The sequence below is a fragment of the Zonotrichia albicollis genome, chromosome 7, assembly GCF_047830755.1.
Source record: "Zonotrichia albicollis isolate bZonAlb1 chromosome 7, bZonAlb1.hap1, whole genome shotgun sequence".
Lineage (NCBI taxonomy): Eukaryota > Metazoa > Chordata > Aves > Passeriformes > Passerellidae > Zonotrichia > Zonotrichia albicollis.
The window spans coordinates 46,506,828-46,528,002 of record NC_133825.1 but is presented as its reverse complement, the minus strand read 5'-3'; the positions used below and the strand labels follow the sequence as shown (position 1 = coordinate 46,528,002).

The 21,175-nt window shown below is 42.1% G+C and overlaps 1 protein-coding gene and 4 long non-coding RNA genes across 5 annotated transcripts in view; 2 read left to right on the top strand and 3 right to left on the bottom strand.

Moving 5' to 3' along the window:
* Nucleotides 1-21,175, bottom strand: part of DMBT1 (deleted in malignant brain tumors 1) — a 61,124-nt gene that overhangs the window by 1,683 nt on the left and 38,266 nt on the right. Inside the window, 19 exon segments of the mRNA XM_074544199.1 lie at nt 393-661; nt 1,003-1,388; nt 2,542-2,714; nt 3,551-3,774; nt 4,597-4,747; nt 5,733-5,947; nt 6,736-6,871; nt 8,401-8,537; nt 11,489-11,594; nt 13,199-13,258; nt 15,106-15,150; nt 15,828-15,869; nt 15,963-16,004; nt 16,546-16,587; nt 17,339-17,434; nt 18,394-18,423; nt 18,856-19,039; nt 19,042-19,178; nt 19,397-19,489. Of these exon segments, the coding sequence (XP_074400300.1) occupies nt 393-661; nt 1,003-1,388; nt 2,542-2,714; nt 3,551-3,774; nt 4,597-4,747; nt 5,733-5,947; nt 6,736-6,871; nt 8,401-8,537; nt 11,489-11,594; nt 13,199-13,258; nt 15,106-15,150; nt 15,828-15,869; nt 15,963-16,004; nt 16,546-16,587; nt 17,339-17,434; nt 18,394-18,423; nt 18,856-19,039; nt 19,042-19,178; nt 19,397-19,489 (2,568 nt within the window).
* LOC141729717 (uncharacterized) lies at nt 15,076-16,578 on the top strand. Its single transcript, XR_012581157.1, has 3 exons — nt 15,076-15,457; nt 16,421-16,463; nt 16,564-16,578. It is a non-coding gene; the product is annotated as an uncharacterized LOC141729717 (long non-coding RNA).
* LOC141729715 (uncharacterized) lies at nt 15,901-16,318 on the top strand. Its single transcript, XR_012581155.1, has 3 exons — nt 15,901-16,020; nt 16,128-16,173; nt 16,274-16,318. It is a non-coding gene; the product is annotated as an uncharacterized LOC141729715 (long non-coding RNA).
* On the bottom strand, nt 16,110-16,537 carry LOC141729713 (uncharacterized). The gene is made up of 3 exons (XR_012581153.1): nt 16,403-16,537; nt 16,256-16,297; nt 16,110-16,151 (listed from the first exon to the last, which is right to left on the bottom strand). It is a non-coding gene; the product is annotated as an uncharacterized LOC141729713 (long non-coding RNA).
* Nucleotides 16,702-17,311, bottom strand: LOC141729714 (uncharacterized). The gene is made up of 3 exons (XR_012581154.1): nt 17,125-17,311; nt 16,849-16,887; nt 16,702-16,743 (listed from the first exon to the last, which is right to left on the bottom strand). It is a non-coding gene; the product is annotated as an uncharacterized LOC141729714 (long non-coding RNA).

The window sequence follows — 21,175 nt, the reverse complement described above, 5'->3', positions numbered from 1 at the left end:
AAATGGCCCAATGTTCTTTTCTCAGGTGAAGCTTTGGGCTCCATAAAGATCAATGAGCACAGTGGGAGCAGCAATACAAGCTTTTAAAAATAAATAACTTTTCCATATTTTGTAGTTTCTCTTTTCTCTCAGTACCTGACCAATGCAGATCAGACTGCAAATGGCACCAAAGCTTAGTTGTCTTGCAGACTCCTCTGCAGCTCTGATTTAAAGCCATGGTGCTTTTGGTTTCTGCTCTCAAGGCTCCTTTTTCCTCCTGTTCTGTGCACGCAGTGGGAGGATTTAACCTGCCCTGGAGTCACTCAGCTGTGCTTATTTTCTGGAGTACCAGCAACAAAACTGAGTGAAGTGCACACATAGATACATTTATTATTTTATTTTTCCCCTCTCACCTGAGAGCTCAGCAGCCCTGGGATCTCTCTTCAGGCGGATGGGCCCCACCACAGTGTTGGTTTTCCATGTGTAGGGAGAGATGGCTCTTTTCTGCCTGGAGATGCAGCCTCTGGCACAGCGAGAGTTGGTGCTGTTGCTGTCACAGATCACAATGTCACACTGCAGATAAACTGATGGGAAGCTCCTCAGGAACCTGAAGGCCCTAAATTTGAATCTTCCATGGTTTTCAAACGCTGGGTAGGTTACCACAGTGTCATCTTTATTGCAGCTGCAAAAGGATGTGCAGGTCTGTTAAAAGAGTCCACTTGGAATAATCCTTCTGGATGAGTCCTGAGAGCTGTAACCACAGCATTTAACCAGGGCACTGTTCTACATGTGGGCATACAATGATGTGCTTTTTTGCCTTTGCCCAGCATGATGTGGATATTTTTCCTAGCTCTATCTGTGGAACATCTTTAAATTTATCTGCAACTCAGTTCCAATCACAGTCTACTAAAGAAGGTAGGTGGAAGAGACAAAAATAAATAAATTAAATAATAGAAGAAGTGCAGCTGACATTTAGATGCCATTTCCTCTCACATTAGGAGAGTGTAATAAAATCAGCCTTACCCACTCCTGATTAGGTCGTATGTCAGTGATCCAAAGCCAGGCTCTGGAGCTGCAGTGCAGGTATCAATGAACACCTGGAGATTGGGGTCTGTGGAGTGAAGAGTCACCTCAGCAAAGAGAGTTTGGTTCAAGTCCACGTAGTATGGGGAGTACTGTACGGGCTTGGAGAACAGATCTGACTCGTAGAAGGCCATGCTGACGTTGTACCTGCCCCCTGCAGCCAGCTTTTGGATGGCATTGTTTGTTGTGGTGTAGATGAGCTCCAGGGTTTCATTGTTGCTCATGGTGCACTGTGCAGTGATCTCGGCGCTCCTCTGGCGGGTGATGGTGCTGCCAGCTGCAGCCAGGGAGATGGTGTTGGTGTAAGTGATGCTGTGCCCTTCATCCTGGGAAAGGAGCGTGCCAGGGCTCAGCTGGGCTTGCACCAGCACAGCAGTTGAGAGTAATTGTAGCTAAAATCTTATCAACCCTCTGTAGCCATGATATTTTCTCAAAAATCCTTTCCTTAGGTTTTTTTCTCCTGAGAAGCTGAGAGGCCTCAGGAACAAAATGTAAACATTGATTATCTGCTGCTGTGGAATGCAACAGGTGGGTCTGTGATTGGTCTCATGTGGTTGTTTCTAATTAATGGCCAATCACAGTCAGCTGGCTCAGACTCTCTGTCCAAGACACAAACCTTTGTTATTCATTCCTTCTCTTTCTATTCTTAGCCAGCCTTCTGATGAAATACTTTCTTCTATTATTTTAATATAGTTTTAATATATATCACAAAATAATAAATCAGCCTTCTGAAACATGGAGTCAGATCCTCGTCTCTTCCCTCATCTTAAGACCCCTGCGAACACCGTCACAACCCTCCTCTTGTTTTTTCTTAAACACTCAACCAATCCAGGCAGAAATAAGGTTAAGGAATAATTAAGGAATTGTAACTAAACTTACAAACCTGCCCAGCTATGCTTATCAGTCCTGGAAATGTGAAACAGGCTGCAGCCAAAAAAATCTTATCAACCCTCCTCTTATTTTTCCTAAACACTGAACCAATCCAGGCAGCAACAAGGTTAAGGAATAGTTAAGGAATTGTAACTAAACTTACACACCTGCCCAGCTGTCCTTGTCAGAGTCTTGGAACTGTGAAACAGGCTGCAGCCAAAAAATCTTATCCACCCTCCTCTTGTTTTTTTCTAAACACTGAACCAATCCAGGCAGCAACAAGGTTAAGGAATAGTGCATGGAGTGTGGGAAGTACTAAAGCTATGCTCCAGTCACCCTTATCAAAACAGTGCTATCAACTGGCTCTTGGGAATCTTTTGGGGGGGTTAATTTGTGTGGATTCTCCCACATTTCTTTTGAAAGGTTCATTGATCATCAGATTCCTAAAGAGGAAAAAGTGTTCTTTGTACTTCCAGACAGGAAACATGGAATGGGATGAGCTGAGTGAAACTAAAATCAATTTACTCACATGCTCTTCATACACTGCTTTTACCAGCTCTTATCTTTCCTAAGCTCTTGTTAGCTTATTGATATTTTTATCCCCTTTACCTTTTTAATTGTCCCACAGCTGGCCAATGGGAAGGAGAAGATCACTGAATCTGTCACAACTGGTCTGCAAGATGGATCATTCAGCTGCAGGTGAGCTTCCCCAAAGCCAAGGGAGGCCAGGTAAGGCTTGCTCAGAACAACTCTCATGCTGTCTGAGGAGCATGTAAGGGTTGCTGCCATTGAAAAAGAATCAAACAAAACCAAAAACACATTAGGACAAACTGCTGTGGTCATTTCTCACTTTGTCTACATCCTTGAAATTGTCACATGATTCTGGATTTGTCAGTGAAAAAGTTCATGTCCAGTTGAGATCATGCAGAAGTTGCACCAAAATTTCATGCTCAACTTCAGAATTGGAGCAAAACCCCATAAAACTTATGCTGACAGTTTAATTTAAAACCCAGTAACACCGAAGGGTCCCTGCATTTTTAAAAGGGAAAATGAATCAAAGTGCTGGTGCAGAATGGTGGGTAAAGAAACTGATTTATCTCAGGCACTGAGGCTTTAGAAACTCCTTTCCACCTCAATTAATGGGAAGATGGGCATGCAAGGATATAGGACCAATAAGGAAAATAAGGCCCAGCTCAGGCGGAAAGGAAATTACAACACACCTAAACTCTGACTGCCCAGTGCAGACCAGGAAAATTCCTGAGTGCCTTAGGCAACAAAACCATTTAAACTAACCAGACAATAGCAGTTTATCTTTGCATCTTAGCATGGTAACAATGTTTTGCACAAAAGAAGGAAAATTTTGATTTTAGGTGATGTCAGAAAAAAAGCACCCAAAATTGAAAGAACTGTTTTTCTTTTGCAGATGGGTCAGGAAGTAACTTATGCTCTATAGGTGAGATAAATGTGGGATTTCTGAGTGTAAAAGGGGTTAAAAGGGGTTAGCGATAGAAAGTCTTAATTCCTCAGTACCAACCACCAGTTCTTTAGGATGTTTGTAAGAGAAGAATCACATTATTAAAAAGAATCAGCATCCTCCCCATGTAGCAGAGGCACTCACTGTTGGGCTCCATGGGTCCTGGCAGGGGAGCAGTGGAATACTGAGCTGAAAATCCTCTGTAGGAGTTGGTGTCATCTGTGGACAGCACAACGGTCAGCGCGTTGGAAGAAGACTCAAAGGTGGGCTGGGCATGCCCACACACTTTGCCCAACAACCCAGAGGCAGTGCTGGCCCCATCATAGACTGCTGTGAAGTCAAGCTGGCAGTTTCTGTCCAATTCCAGGCTGCAGACACAGGAAAAAAATCATTACAGGGAAAACTTTGCTTGTACTGGATAGAGGATCCAGGGCAGATAAAGTGTCTGAGAGTTCCACTCAACTGAGGTAATAGAATGGAGAACAGAACACCACAAATAGACATTGTTAAAACCAAAGAAAACATATAAAAATATTATATGTATAATTTTAAAAGTGTAGGGTTGGCTTCTCAAACCTCTTGAGTGTATCACAGAGGAAGATTCTTGCAATTTTTCACCAGTGGAGGGTGGATTCTCCCAGAATTAGAGATGCACCCTGGCCAGGAATGCTCAGAGCATATTGCACCCTGTGCAGAGTTTATCATCTCAGAGGGCAATGGTCAAGGTAAAGATTTCCTGTGGAATCCTGCACATTTCATACTGAATTCTTGAAGGGCATCCTGCAGTCTGAATATCTCAAGAAATGGACCTGCACCTCGTGGCTGGTCACCAGAGATGTTTTCTGCATTTCCCTGACTGGCACTGCAGCTGCTTTAGAGAAATGTACATGGATGTGAAACAATCATTTTATCATAACAGTTTATCATAACTCTTTATTTTAAAAGTGTACAGAGGTTCTAAAAGTTAAAAAGCACCTCTTCCTGTGCTTAACAAAGTAAGGTCTGTAAACAGAATATATAAAGAGAAATAGAGCATTTATAAATATATGTATAAATAGGAATATATGGATATATAAAAATATACATAATATAAATAGAAATAAATTAAAATATATATACACATATATATATACATATATACACACACACACACATATATATATATGTATATAAATAGGGAATTTACTCACAAAAAGTCTCGGAACTCCAAGTTTATCTTGGAGTTTTTTGGTGCTTGTATGTGCCAGACACAGTATTTGAATTGAGGGTAAGGTGCTGGGTAGTTGGGGCTGCTGAATGTCCCATTGGGACCAGTTAATTCTCCCCCACAATTTTCAGTTCCTGAAAAGAAGAGGAGATATATTGATAACAGAATAAGTCATATAATGAGTCATATAAAAAAACCCCAAACCTTATGCAACTATCAGGATTGATTCTTTAGGGCTCCAGTCCTTTGGAAATGATTAAAGGCACTAAAGATGGAAATTCTGTAGGGAATTTGAGGTGGAATTACAAAATGGAGCCAGTGGTCACTATTTCTGTGAGGCTCAGTGTGATGACACCTGAGCTGGTGTTGAGTTAACTTTGGTTAACTGGGAGCAGCTTAGGGAGAGCCACATTTATCCACATTTTGCATAAATTTGATCCCCTCTTGAAAAACTGCTAATGAAGTTGCTACACCAACCATGCACGATCTGTATGGAAGTGCAAAATCTGCAAGTATGAGAGAGATTTGACTTGCTAGACAAAGGCAAAAAAAATCAAACCAGTGGAACCACAGACAAATGTAGACTAGAAACAGGGCAGAATCTTTCAGCAGCAAAATTAAAGACTGGAGCATCATGAACTGGGATTTGGTGAGTACTCTATAAAATTAAGTTTTTAAGAGCTTAATACCATGCCAGCAGGTCAGCAGAAGCAAAGGGGCTGATCACAAGCTAAGATTGATTTTATTCAAGCTGTTCTTATCTTTCAAAAGAAAAAGAGCAAGGAGCTTTTTAAATTTAAATCCTTCTGTGATCTGTTCTTGGCAGGAGTTCTGACTAGATGGTAAAATTCTCCTGGGTAAATGCTGTAATATTTGCAAGCTGAGTTTATTTCATAGAAGTCTGGAAGTAAAAGTCAAGTCCCATAATGTCACCTTTGCCATCACTTTTCTAAGTTAAATTTAACTTTTTGGGATCTCTGCAAACACATTGCTTGTGCCTCTTTCACTGATTTTTGTCCCACTCCATTCTCTGAGGCCTGAAGACCTGAGTGAGGCTGATCAAAGTTTTTTTAAAATTATGTTTCATTGCTGCAGTTCAGATATTATTTAATGGCTTACTTGATCCTGGTGAAAAGAAGTAGTAGTAGACGAAGAAGTTTCTTGTGAAAGGCACGGAGTTGGTTGTAATGAGAAAAGTTAAACTGTCAGAGGAGGATTCAAGCACTGGGACTGCATCTGTGCCATCACACACTTGGCCAAGGAGAGCTGAAGCAGTGGAGGCACCATCAAACACTTTGATGCTCTCTGTTTCACAGCTTGAAGAAGGAGCAAATCTGTTGGGAAAAGCACAGTGAGAATCACCTGAGCTCCTTGGTAAATGTGCACAGGGGCTGGGGCAGTCCCACAGATACAGCCCGGGTGGGGAATGGGCTGGGAACAGCCCTGAGGAGATGGATTTGGGGGTGTTGGTGAGTGAGGAACTCAACATGACCCAGAAGTGCAACACTGAAAATGAATGGGAGATTGAGGGAAGTGATTCTTCCCGTGGGACCCCAGCTGGAATGCTGCATCCAGCCCTGGGAGCCCAGGACAAGAAGGATGTGCTGGAGAGAGTCCGGAGGAGGCCATGGAGATGCTCCCAGGGCTGGAGCCCCTCTACTCTGGGACAGGCTGGGGAGGAGAAGGCTCCAGGGAGAGCTCAGAGCCCCTGGCAGGGCCCTCCAGAGAGGGACTGGGGACAAGGGATGGAGGGACAGGACTCAGGGAATGGCTTCTCACTGCCAGAGGGCAGGGTTAGATGGGTTTTGGGGAAGGAATTCTCTGTGAGGGTGGGCAGCCCTGGCACAGGGTGCCCAGAGCAGCTGTGGCTGCCCCTGGATCCCTGGCAGTGCCCAAGGCCAGGTTGGACAGGGCTGGGAGCACCTGGGACAGTGGGACGTGTCCCTGCCATGGCAGGGGTGACACTGGATGGGATTTAACTCAAATCCTACTCAAACCATTCTGTGTTTCACTGGAGGGCACAGCACAGATTCAACAGAGAGAAATATTTAGAGGCAATACATTTCTGTGCTTTATTCTAGTGGAATGAAAAAGTGCAAAAGCATCTGCAGGAAATACTTACTTAAAATGGGAGAAAACAATCCTAATTGTTTGATTTGCATTCCTCTGGATTTGCCAGGTGCAGTTTGCATTTGCATTGAGTTCAATCCTCAGTGCTTTGTTGGGCTCATGCAGTGAAGCCCCACAGCGAGGCACCCCTGTTGGACAGCAGCAACAACCACAGAAACAGCTTGCAAGGATTTCTCTCAAGTTTTCTCTTGCAGTGAATATTTAATCCTCTATTATACAAAGATTGGAAGAGTCCATCATCAAACAGATTTGAAAAATGTGCTAATTTTTAAAAATTTATTTATATTACTTCATTTTATGAAATCTGATGAATCTGATGGTAAAAGAATATTAAAAAGCCATGGTTTATCCTGGTTTTCCCAGTACCACAGAAAAGGATCAAGCCAGCAGCACAACTGGAAAAGCCAAGTGCTGCAGGACACCTCAGCAACCCTTTGCAGCAAGGTTTGTCACCACAAGCAATTCAGGCCTTGGGACCTGTAAGTACCCTTATGAAAAAACCCCACAACTCAACTATGTCTGACATCACTGACATAAATTAATAGGTTAGGAAGTAGTTGAAATAATGGCCATTGCATGGGAAACTCTGGAGAAAGTTTGTAATCCACTCTGAGCATAAGATCTCCTTTCAACTTTAAGAGAATTATATTTAATTATATATTCATTTATATATAAACAATATTTATTTAATTATTATATTAAATAATAATTAAATAATTTATAATTAAATAATATTACAATCAAATATAATATATAATATATATAATATAATATATATTATATAATATATAATATATAATATATAATATATATGTATTATATAAATATACAATAGTATTATTAAATATGATATTAAATATATAATGTGTATTATATATTATATAATTATACAGATATGTATTATATAGATACTTAATATTATAATTAAGTATAATATTAAATATATATTATATTTAATATTAAACATAACATAATTATATAATTATATTTAATGTTATATATAAAAATAATGGTCTAAAGCAGTCAGAAGAATTTTCTGTAGAGTGCATGCAGCCCCAGAAAATAAAGTCAGGCTTTCTGATGGACTCCAGAGGGAATAGAAAGGTTGAGGAGAGACTTTTTCCATCACAAATGAAACCTCCTCTCTGTAAGAGCATTACAGGTCAGTCCTGCCCTCTGCACTCTCTGGGGTCAGACACCAGTGGAGCAGCTCTGCTGCAATATTTCATTATCCTGCAACAGCCACCCTCCTTTAATCAGCCACATTGCTGATCTGAGCAGCAAACAGCTCTTTATTGCTTCTGATTGAACAAAGGAAAAATGAACAAATCTCTGTCAAAAAGCAAACATTTCCCAATTAGTCTCCTGATTTCTGTTATTCCAATACAGTGTTAATTTATAAAAGCAAATTTACATTCCAGAGTAAAACTGCTTCAAAATCAAGTTCTTAAAATAAAATAACTGCCATAGGGTGGAATGTATAGAATATTTTTATTATTTACCATTTTTAGTCATGTTTAGGTGTCACTGTCATGCCATCAGCACATTAAAATTAGATTTACTTTCAGAGATGTTTATCATTTTGCCCTTCAGTTGCCTATGTGAGACCGGTTGTGCAGAAATCAATAAAATATCACAGATAAACAGATTTCCATACCTGTGAATTCTACTGAGCTGCTTTCAGAGAGAGCCAGGGCAGTGAAGAGGGGCAGGAGGAGGAACTGCCAGAGCAGCTGCATTTTGAGGGCAGCTGGGGAGGGCAGGCTTTGGCTTTGCTGGCTTTTATACCTGCTGCTATTTCACAACCACCCTGTGGTACCAAGAGGGAGGGTTTAATCTGTCAGTCAGTGTTTCTTTTTAACAGATATAAATGAGAAAGTAACAGGTGGGTCCATTTTTTTAAACAGGCACTGTGTGGAGTAAGTTTAAAGTGCTTTTGTCAGCTCTCAAAGCACATTTTCCAGTAGATTTCATGGAGAGGCTGTTTGGGGGTGTTGGCATGAGCAGGAATGTTGTGGGAAGGATTGACAGACTCCCTTGGGAGGCACATTTGCAGTTTTCTCTCAGCACTGCTCAGCAGAGTTTGGTTTCTCCCACCTTCATTTTGACACCTCTCCCTTTAGGTTACACAGGGCAGATATTCCCTGTCCTTGCTGGGGATTGCAGCAGCTGCTGTAAAAGAGTTGTCATGAACATATTGCTGAAACACCCAGGGATGAGCAAGGCCAGATTGGCACAGATTAAAAGGAGAAGATTGCACTGCAACCACTTTGCAGACAGGACTTAGACCTACACTAGGAGCTAGAGAAGGAAAAAGGAATCAGCCTTTCCTTCCTGCGGCAAGGAAGCAAACACAACCCTGAAAGCCTGAATTCCTTTCAGCACAAATTACCTGTTCCAATATATTAACCCTATTTTGTCTCATAAGGACCAAAGCTCTGGAAAAATGCCAGAGTATTGCAGAGTGTTTCCCAGAGCAGCAGAGAGCTCCCAGTCCCTAGAGCGGCTGAGGCTGTGCCAGGGGCCCAGGTGTGCTGGTACCTGGCCTTGGCTCAGGCTGGGACCTGGGGTGGGAGCAGCCAGGGCTCCCCAGGAGCTGCTGAGGGCAGCACAAACCCCACAGCTGTGCAAACAGGGCTTCTTCCAACTTTACTAGAAAATAAAGTCAAGACCTTCTTGAAACATAGCCAGGCGCTTTTCTTCCATTGTAATTTTTTTTTTTTCACAAAACCGTTTTCTTTTATAAGCAAACTGGTATATAATGCATTTGTAATGATACTGTATTTCTAATCTCAGACCTATGACTTCTTTAAAACAACTCTCTCTGATTTTTAACTCACTTTAAGGATTTTGATCTTGCAAGTTGAGTACGTTTCATAGAGGTCTGGAAGTAAAAGTAAAGTCCCATAATGTCACCTTTGCCATCACTTTTCAAAGTTAAATTCAACTTAAATTTAATCTAAACTTTAATCTAAATTTAACATTCTTCATTGTGAAATGTACTTACACTGCCTTTGAGTGTGGAGGCACTAAATACATGTTTAAGGATGGTGCACAGCATTTGAATTCCCTTTGGCTTCTGGAAATGCTAAATTTGCATTTATTCTGTGTAGCCTTTTATTTCTCAAACCCACACACGTACTTGCAAGGAATTTTCAGATGTTAACATCCCTTTTGTGCCTGGATGTGACTCTGCAGTGAATGTGTGAGCTGGCCTGTGGATCCCTGCCAGTCAGTGCTCCAGAACCCAATGCCCTTTAAATCAATACCTGTGAGAAGCAGAGCACAGGTTAAGGACTGTGGTGGAGTTTTGTGTGAACTGAGCATGAGTAGAACTGAAGGAACATTGAGAAGGAAACAAAATCTTGAGAAAAAACAGGCAGTCGATCCAATTATTTTTGTCACTGAGAGTATTTATTGAAGTTCAGGCTTTTACAAGATCCGCCGCATAGATTCGAAAGATCTGAATTTAAGCAACCCAAGTTCATTTAAGATGAAATACCTTTAGATTTACACCCACTAGCATATTTTTAGAAATGAGCAGCAGATCTGGAACACAATGAACAGGTCTAGAGGTGCTCAACATAATGTCATGGTCAGAAGCATCATTACTAGGAGACGATGACAATAACGACGTCGCTTGCGCTTCTCCTGGCTCTTCTCCTGTTCCATGGGATGGGTCTGGGAGGAGGGAGCCTGTTCCGTGGGAAGGGTCTGACAGGAGGGAACCTGTTCACTGGGAAGGGTCTGACAGGAGGGAACCTGTTCACTGGGAAGGGTCTGACAGGAGGGAGCCTGTTCCCTGGGAATGGTCTGACAGGAGGGAACCTGTTCCCTGGGAATGGTCTGACAGGAGGAGGAGGAGGGGATGCATTGCACCCTGATACTTTGCACCTCAGGCAGAGTCTGGGGTTTACAGCAGCCCCATAACGGAGCTGGATGAGCCTCTGGCCTGGTGAAGGCTGATTCCCACAGGTTGGATCCTTTACACACCTGAAAAAGGGAAAAAAACCAACGCCGCATATTGATTTTGTCATGACTGTGGCATGCTCACTAAGTTTGTTTCCTCGCTTGCAAGAAACTTTCTCCTACAAATGTCCAGCAGTGATGTTAAATCACAACTCACAGCACTGAGCCCCTGTTCATTCCTTTCCATGCCACTGCATGGAATTTGGATGTCTGTTGGTGCAATGTGCACCACAACACATACAAATGTAATGCCACACCTCATGGAATTTTGTCAATACATATTAAATCACATTACAAACTGTACAGTGATGAGGTAGTGGAATTTTACTACACACTCTGCTATGGTTCATGCTTAATTAAAACAAACTAAAGGACAGCCATGGAAAGAAGGAATTTGAATTTTTGGAAGCTTAGAGCTGTCCATGAAGGATTCCCCTGGGCAGCATCCCAGCCCCTCTGACGTGTCTTTGAATCCCTGCCAGCATCATCTGGTGCCATAAATCAGTGACTCCAGCAAGAATGGCTCCTGGGACATTTGGATCAACAGACATGCACCAAGAATGTTTGTCTGTTTCCAAGAAATGATGGTGTTTTGCAAAATTTTAGTATGATTAGTAATTGGAAGTATGGGTATGAGTGAGTAGTCAAATCAAGTTGTAGCTGAGCACTTGAAGGGTGTAACAAAATGGTGTGAAATCATCTTTGGGGCATCCCAGCTTGGCTGGGGAATCTCACATGAATAAATAACATTTATTCATGCATGAATAAATATTTACCCTTCCAGTGTTACTTCTGGCATCCCAGGTCTCCTTGGCTGGCACAGGCGGTTTAGGTATTTCAGCAACAACAGCTTCACATAGTTAGGCAGGGGAACGAGCTCTTCTGCAGGGGAAGGAATTGAATGTTGAGAAACCAGAAGTAAACACAGAGCAGAATGCAGCAGGTATTTTACTGCATTTTTTTTTTTACTATATATGTATTTTAAATACTGGCCTGCTTTGCTAATTTAAATGTGGGCCTGGAATGGCAGCTGAGTGGGGAGGAAATTAATTTCTCTCTCTTTGATGGTGTCCCACAAAAAGCTCATTTCTCCCTCCTACAACTAACACCTAATCCCGAGGTAACTCCTTGGTGTTGTTCTCTCCTGGAAGAGGAGGAATTTGCCAGGATCATGAGAAGTCTCTGCCTGTGAGCCCTCCAGAGCACAGGGCACGGGGTGGGCAGAGCTGGCAGGCTATGGGAGAACATCTCAAATGGTTTGTGACCATAAACGATGCAGACCTGGGCCAGATCATCCCCTTGGCACTCACCACTGAGGATGGCTCTGCTGCCAGCCCTGCCTAAGCAGTGTGTGATCCCTGGCTGAGCTGTGGCATTCCCAATCCCTGTGCCTGCATCCAGCCTCTCCCGCATGCCCTGCACTCAGATCCCCTCTGCCAATGAACTCCCAGCTCTGCCAGCCCTTCCCAGCTCACATCAACCTCCCAGCTCTGCCAGCCCTTCCCAGCTCACATCTCTCACCCAGGGTATCCTGCCCTTAGGAAGAGAAGTCATCAAAAAGAAGAAAGAATCAAATACCTGAGCCTGTAGTTGCTGCGTTTGTCTGTGGATTGGCTTTAAATGAAAATAAAAAAGGTTAAAAAGTGAGCTGATTGAGGAAAAGATGTGCTTTTAGGCCATCAGTTAATAGACATTGTAATGAGCAGAACACATTGGGACTAGGGAATATTATTAGCAGCAGTTCTGGGGAATAGAATTGTCATGGACAAAGGTTTCATACTAAGGAAAGTGTGGGGGCTTGGGTACTACATGTGACATATTACTGGCATTAATGGGAACCAGATTTAATTCTGTTTATCCCTCTGTGTGAGGCAATAACCCCATGCTCAAATGTCTGCTTGGCACCTGAAGTTCAGTTTCTTGTGTGTGTTTTACCAAAGCAGCCAAGTGCCTTTTATCAAAGTGTGGCTGCTATGGGCAGACTCTAAAATAAACCCTGGCCCTGCTCTGTGAGCAGCTGGGGCAGAGCATTATCAACTAGGGAGCAGAATTTGCAATTCAGTTTTTTCAAAAGACAAAGCCCACTGTGGAAAACTAAGGTTCAAAGCAAATACCACTGAATATGTCAAAAGGATTCCCACTGCCCCAACTTCCAGTGGGGATGCAGATTTGGAATACAGGGGGGCTGGCTTTGTAGGAGTGAGGTGATCTGGAGGAAATCTGAATTTATGTTGGTGTGGTGTGTCTGCCTCAGTGAATTCCAGTTCCTTAGAACTGGAATTGTAGCAGAGCAATATCAAACTCCCATATCAATACCAACAATTCAGGTTCCTCAATTTTTATGGAAGCCAAAGAAATTATCCCCAAATTTCAATATTAATTCCATGAGATGATACATGGAGACAGGGAGCCTTGCCAGCACATCTCAGATCCCAGCTTTGGTGGGGAATTAAGGGTATAAAGCAGGGTAAGTGTGCTTCATTTACCAGTGACAATGGCTGCTGTTTCAGGAGGTGGAGGGACTGATGCAGCAGGTGAGGCTGTCTCTGTGAGAAGAGAGAAAATTAAACATTGTATATGTTCTAATACATGGATGACCCACATGAAATACAGTGCCGTGCTCCCCACAGCTGCAGGAAGGACCAGAAATAAATACCTGGGATTTCAGCTGCGGTGGGCTCAGCTGTGGCTGTCAAAGAGAAAACAAAACCACCCTTCAGTGTCTGTTCCATGATTGTGGGGGCAAAGCCAGGGCTGGCAAGGGGGAGTGGAGCAGGATTTCACTCAAGCTGATGCTTGATCCTGAAATTCTGACCAATACACTCAAGTCATACACACCTGCTGCTCCAGGTGTTGTGTCTTCTGCAGGGGCTGATCAGAGACATGAGAGAAAACAAAACTGCAGGTTAAAAACTGCTTTCCCAGCATTGGGCAGGTGAGAGATACCCAAACCTCAGGAGACTCAAGGTCTCATTTAAGGGCTGGACAATGTTCCAGAGTGGGAGGAAAACCCATCCCTGACCATGGCACAGCTCTGGGAGCCTGGGCTGTTTGCTGAACACCAGTTTGGGGCTGGGATAAAGATTCTGATGTGCAGTTTGGGGCTGGGATAAAGATTCTGACGTGCAGTGTCTGCCCAGTGCCGTGTGCTGGCGAGGGCTGGGGGTTCCTGAAACTGCCCACTCCCATGGCAAACACATCCCAGAGTGTGCAGGGATTGGGATGCAGCTCTGGGAGGTGCAGGAAGGATAATTTTCTGGGAATGGGATGACCAGGTGCAAATCTGAGTTTGTATTGATGTAGGGTGCCTGCCCCTTCAGGCTTTCATCAGGGCCAGTTTTTCTCTGTTTCCCCTTTCCCTTTTACTCCTTTATTATAATATGGAAGCCAAAGGAAAGGCAGGTGGGACTATCTCCAATTCTAACTGATGAGATTATATTGTTATGGAGGCAGGGAGGCAGTCAATACATGATCAGAGCATGGCAGACAGTTCAACATGGAAACCAGAGCAGCATTTCATTACTTACAGGTGGTAGTGTCTGCTGCAGCAGCAGTGGATGCTGCTGCTGTGAGAAAGAAAAAATTAATTTTAATATTTTCTGCATGTCACATGTATTTTTTTCCAGGCCCCCATAGCATTTAAGCCATAGTTACTCTTTATTACTTACCAGGGGTGATGTCTGCTGGTGCAGCAGTGGATGCTGCTGCTGCTGTGAGAAAGAAAAGATGAATTTTAATATTTTCTGCATGTTACATGTATTTTTTTCCCCTGACACCCATAGCATGTAGGCCATAGTTATTCTTTATTACTTACCAGGGCTAATGTCTGCTGGTGCAGCAGTGGATGCTGCTGCTGCTGTGAGAAAGAAAAGATGAATTTTAATATTTTCTGCATGTTACATGTATTTTTTTCCCCTGACACCCATAGCATGTAGGCCATAGTTACTCTTTATTACTTACCAGGGGTAATGTCTGCTGGTGCAGCAGTGGATGCTGCTGCTGTGAGAAAGAAAAGATTAATTTAAATATTTTCTGCATGTCACATGTTTTTTTTTTCCAGACCCCCATAGCATTTAAGCCATAGTTACTCTTTATTACTTACCAGGGGTGATGTCTGCTGCTGCAGCAGTGGATGCTGCTGCTGCTGTGAGAAAGAAAAAATGAATTTAAATATTTTCTGCATGTTACATGTATTTTTTTTCCAGACACCCATAGCATTTAAGCCATAGTTACTCTTTATTACTTACCAGGGGTAATGTCTGCTGCTGCAGGGGTGGATGCTGCTGCTGCTGTGAGAAAGAAAAGGTGAATTTAAATATTTTCCGCATGTTACATGTATTGTTTTCCCCCAACACCCATAGCATGTAGGGCATAGTTACTCTTTATTACTTACCAGGGGTGATGTCTGCTGGTGCAGCAGTGGATGCTGCTGCTGCTGCTGTGAGAAAGAAAAAATGAATTTAAATATTTTCTGCATATTACATGTATTTTTTTCCCCTGACACCCATAGCATGTAGGCCATAGTTACTCTTTATTACTTACCAGGGCTAATGTCTGCTGGTGCAGCAGTGGATGCTGCTGCTGCTGTGAGAAAGAAAAGATTAATTTAAATATTTTCTGCATGTTACATGTATTTTTTTCCCAGACACCCATAGCATTTAAGCCATAGTTACTCTTTATTACTTACCAGGGGTAATGTCTGCTGCTGCAGGGGTGGATGCTGCTGCTGCTGTGAGAAAGAAAAGGTGAATTTTAATATTTTCTGCATGTTACATGTATTTTTTTTCCAGACCCCCATAGCATTTAAGCCATACTCTTTATTACTTACCAGGGGTGATGTCTGCTGGTGCAGCAGTGGATGCTGCTGCTGTGAGAAAGAAAAGATTAATTTTAATATTTTCTGCATGTCACATGTATTCTTTTTCCAGGCCCCCATAGCATTTAAGCCATAGTTACTCTTTATTACTTACCAGGGGTGATGTCTGCTGGTGCAGCAGTGGATGCTGCTGCTGCTGTGAGAAAGAAAAGGTGAATTTTAATATTTTCTGCATGTTACATGTATTGTTTTTCCAGACACCCATAGCATTTAAGCCATAATTACTCTTTATTACTTACCAGGGGTGATGTCTGCTGGTGCAGGACTAGGAGGGACTGTTGCTGTGAGAAAGAAAAGGTGAAATTAAATGTTAAATTTATGTTTTTGCTCTGAAACTGGCAGCAAATAATCCAGAGTTACACTGTATTACTTACTAGTGGTGATGTCTACTGCTGCAGGACTAGGAAAGGCTGTTGCTGTGAGAGAGAAAAGGTGAAATTAAATTTTATACGCATTTTAAATGGTTCTTTTTTCCCTAAGGACTGATAGCATATCCACCACAGTAATGTTATTTTACTTACGTGTGTTTACATCTGCAGGTTCAGCATTAGGAGAGACTGTTGCTGTGAGAGAGAAAAGGTGAAGGTAAATTTTATATGTATTTTAAATGTATAATTTTTTCTCAAAACTGATACTATATACACCACAGTAATGTTATTTTACTTACGTGTGTTTACATCTGCAGGTTCAGCAGTAGGGGAGACTGTTGCTGAGAGAGAGAAAAGTTGAAATTGAATTTTATATGCATTTTAAATGTATATTTTTTTTCTTAAGACTGATAGCATATCCATCACAGTAATGCTATTTCACTTACGTGTGTTTGCATCTGCAGGTTCAGCAGGAGAGACTGTTGCTGTGAGAGAGAAAAGGTGAAGGTAAATTTTATATGCATTTTAAATGTATAATTTTTTCTCAAGACTGATACTACATACACCACAGTAATGTTATTTTACTTACGTGTGTTTACATCTGCAGGTTCAGCATTAGGAGGGGCTGTTGCTGTGAGAGAGAAAAAGAAGAAAAGATGAAATTAAATTTTATGTGCTTGTTAAATGTATAGTTTTTTCCTCAAGACTGATAGTATGTACACCACAGTAATGCTATTTTACTTACGTGTGTTTGCATCTGCAGGTTCAGCATTAGGAGAGACTGTTGCTGTGGAAAGAAAAGGTGAAATTAAATTTTATATGCATGTAAAAGGGTTTTTTTTTCCCTTAAAGACTGATGGCAAGTACACCACAGTAATGGTATTTTACTTACGTGTGTTTGCATCTGCAGGTTCAGCAGGAGAGACTGTTGCTGTGGGAGAAAAAATTAAATTAAATATTATGGGAGTTTTAAATGTATAGTTTTTTCCACCAAAACCCATAGCATAAGCAGCAGAGTAATGCTGTTTTACTTAATACAGAACAAAAAGGTGAAATTAAATATTGTCTGCATTTTAACTATATACTTCTCCTCTGAGACCTACAGCATTTCCTGTTTGTAGGAAATCAGGGCTTAGAACAGTGATAGAGCCTAATTTTTCTGCGATACCTTGTAATTTAAGGGATATGGCTTGGGTTTGTTTTTTCCCATCCTTTAAACACTGCCTGGTTCAGCCTCTCTCCCCAACTCTTCACTGAGACAATGAGCTAGCGGTTGACTGATTTTGAGGTTCATTAATTTACTTTAACCCTATCAATGTAATCCATTTTGATCAAACTCAAGCACTGCAATTAGACTTTATGGCATTGTGCCTGTATCTCACCTCCAGCCCGTGTGGAAAGGATTTCTGCAGCCGGGGTTGTCACATCTGCTTCCAGCGCAGCAGGTATCAGGTTTGGTGCTGAAGTACTTGCAGAGGCTGTGAGAAAGAGGAAGAAATGTGGGAACAAGAGAGAAAGAGCACTCAGGTAAGGCTGGAATCAGCTCTTGATGAATTTAAATGCTTTCAGATTCCTCTGGGCTCAAAATGTGCTCCATCCTCACGGCAGGCTCTGCCCACAGCACCCACAGCTCCCGCCTGCCTGCTGGCACCGCATCCATGGACAAACACGAGCTGCGCTGAGAGATGCTCATTTGGCAGCATATTTTGGCTTCTCCACTGAAGTCCTGTCCCAGCCACGTCTATCTGGACCTGCTGCATGTTCTGTAAACGCCCTCAACCTGTCTGTGGTGTAATTGGGATTTCTGATGTCCTGCTCTCCTCTGCGGTGGTGGTGGAAGGCAGGGAGGCTGAAAGAGTGAGAAATTAAGTGGCTGCAAGCAGCAATAAAACCTGTGTTAAAACCTTAAGGAAAAATGGTTTCGGGAACCAGCTTTTGATTTTTGTGTTGCATATAATAAAACATACACTCGTGATTCTATACGGTAGAAAAATGCATTTTAACACTTGCTCTTCTGTGGATTATGAAGAGCATAATTAACACCTAGAAATCCCAAGAAACAGTAAGAGAGTCTGTACTTTCAGGTTTTCAGGATATTATGATTATTTCAGAAAAAAAAAAAAAAAATCAGAAACTTATACCTGGAGTGTAAAGACTTGCCTCATGTTTTCACTAATTATTAGTAGGTAAGTGGTAAATACAGTTTGTACTAGCAGTGCCAAGAAATAATGAAAATAGAAAGAAATAATTTTGCAGTGGGTGAATAAATAGTAATTTAGAGCAATAACTTGTAATTCAGAGCATGTGCTTTCTAGAAAACTGTCTTCCAAGGAGCTGTAATCACATTATTTTTTGAATTAAAAATTCGGCTCTGAGCACTGGGGAGACCCTTTACAGAGCTAATTTTGGGACTCTTGTCCCAAAAGCTCAGCCTTACCTGTCGGTGCAACAGTGGACTGCACTGCATCTGTGAACAGCAAAAAAAGAGCAAGAGTTTACTTTATTGGGCAGTTATTTATATTATATATTTATGACAAGAATTATTTTTGTTTCCACTCACACATGCTTCACAACTGGATGGGCCTCTATTTTCTCCTTACTCTTTGTTGTCGTGTGGGTTGGCTGTAAGTTGTTGGTTAAAGTGGTCCTGAACTACCTGCTTTTCACTGTTTTCATACCCAGGGCTTGCTGTCCTATTTTGTTATTTTGTGCAAGGCATCCTTTTGCTTCTCAATCACTCAGACTTAAACAGAAGAAGCACCTCACCTCCACTTTTCAGCCCTGGCCTGATTTCCAAGCTCTACCCTGATGTTTCTTGCATTTACGGTGAACAGCATAGTCCAATGAGTTTTTTTCTTATTTTATAGCATTTTATTTTCATTATCATTTTTATCTTTACGTGAGCAGATGACACCAACATCCTCATTGAGGGCACAGTTGTGCTTGCCCCAGCTGGCATGCCGGCACTCCCAAAGGTGGGATTCACCTCCTCTACCCTGCCCATCATCCAAGTGGATAACTTTTCCACTCTGGCCAAAGTAAGACAGTCCCAGGACACAGACAGCTTGCTCACAGTGAAGCTGTGTCTGCACACAACGTTGGCACTGTTCATATTGAAATAATCATCACAGACCGTGCCCCATTTTCCATCATGATAAACCTCAACCCTCCCTGCGCATCGGTGCCCTCCAGATTCCACTCTCAGCTGTGGTTCTGGTGGAACTAAGGCAAAATTTGGCAGGTTAAATCTCAATTTGTTTATTTATAGCTGAATTTCTGGTGTCTAAATTTGAATCTCCATGGATTCTGCTGCCTGCAGGGCTTGATCTACCCTGGTGGGGGATGGCTGGCTGTGCTGCTGAGGCACAGCTCACCACAGCTGGCTCGGGGAGCTCTGCACATCTGCCGGGCACGTTCACACTCAGGAGCACATCTCTTACCTTTGGGGTCCAATTTTTCTTTAATCCACTCGGCAAATTTTTCCCATATTGAGTTTAGGTCCGTCTGTGCCTGGTCCCACCAGGCTCCACTTGCTGTGGCAGAGAAGGAAATGTATTAGCCCTGAAGTAACACATCACACTCTTGGTTTGTAAATGATTCAATACACCCAGCCCTTGATCTTTCTGTGAAACCACCTCTTTTTGTAAGTGGTTGACAAGACTTTTTTCATGGTGCCTGTGGTGATAAATAAAGTTAAAATTATCCCATTCAAACTAACAAGATAGTAAGTTTGAAGGAACATGTCATGGAGAGCATATTTCCACCTGGGCCTGGCAGACTGCTCTGTGTTTATTTCCCCCTCTTTCTCTACATTTTAAAATGTACAGTATAGAATAATTTCAACTAAAACTAGAAAATTGGATGACGAACATTTAGAAAACAACTTCCACAAGCTATTTCCCTCGTGAAAAAGACACAAAGGAATATTCTTCAGCCTTCTTCAGTCTGTAACCTTCATATTTTGAAATATGAAGGTTATATTTCAAAATACAGTATCTTAATATAATATTTCATATATTATATAAATTGTATTATGTATTTTGAAATGCATACATATTTTTAAATGCACACATTTTGAGATGCATTTTGAAATACAACCTATGGATTTGGACTGAATCGTTGAAGTAGAAGACAAACCGTCAATTCTACGGTATAAAATTCGTCAGCAATATTCGAGGAGAATCTTTGCCACCACTTCCCAGCAAGCCAGCCTGTATTAGTAAATAACTCTGTAACATTTCAGAAATAATTCAGTAACAGTTCTGTAAAATCAAAGAGGTTTTCAAGGCGTACCTGGTTGGGCCAGGAGAGTGGAGCTCAGCAGAAGCAGCCAGGTGAGACGCACGTGAAGGTCCATGGTTGTTGGGGGCAGTCTGTTCTAGCCCAGCACAGCTGCACAATTTATACCCAATGGGTTCTGTGCAACCTGATGCCCCTCCCTGACCTTCCAGGTGGATGCCAAGGAAGGGATTTAGTGAGGATTTTCCTTTCTCAGGGTACATCCAGACATCCGGATGAGGAGATCCAGCTCAGGGAGCTGTTCCAGACTGAGATCTTCCCAAACACTCCCTGGGCACCTTTGTGGCCCTGTCTTGGTGGTGTGGCTGTTCCAGGAAGCAGTGATTTACTTTTGGGGATTAGGCTGTTTGGTAAGGATTCTCATGCCACCCATTAGGACATTTTCCAATTTACAACCATATTAACCTGATTAATTGATGTGAGGATTGTGCCAAAAGATTAGCATCCTAGAAGTGGCAGGCAAGCCTCAAACAAATTCTCTTTGTTTGCCAAAATTACTCATGTAAGAAGCAGTTTTTCTCATTTTCCTGACTTCTCTTTAACTTGGGAGAAGATCCCTCAGGATGTTTCAGATCTGCAGCTCTCTCTGTTTCTGACTTGTAGCCCCCAGAGCAAGAAAAGAGCTTCCAGTGTTGTCTCTGACATTGGGTCATGGTCAACACCACCATGGCCTCTGAGATCCTAAAGGATGCTTCCAGCTCTGCCTCATTTTGTCCTGTCAGGGAGAAGGGACTCAGCTACAGAGAGAAAAAAATCAAAGCTGAATTTTCTTAGCTGAATTAAAAATGAACATAAATTCTTTCTTTTCATAAACGCTTTTCTTATTTTCATGGCACAGTACAGCTCTGTTTGGAGCCCTGATATAGGGATGGGAGGTGACATGGAAGGAGCATGGCTGAATGCAAAAATCTTTCATTTTT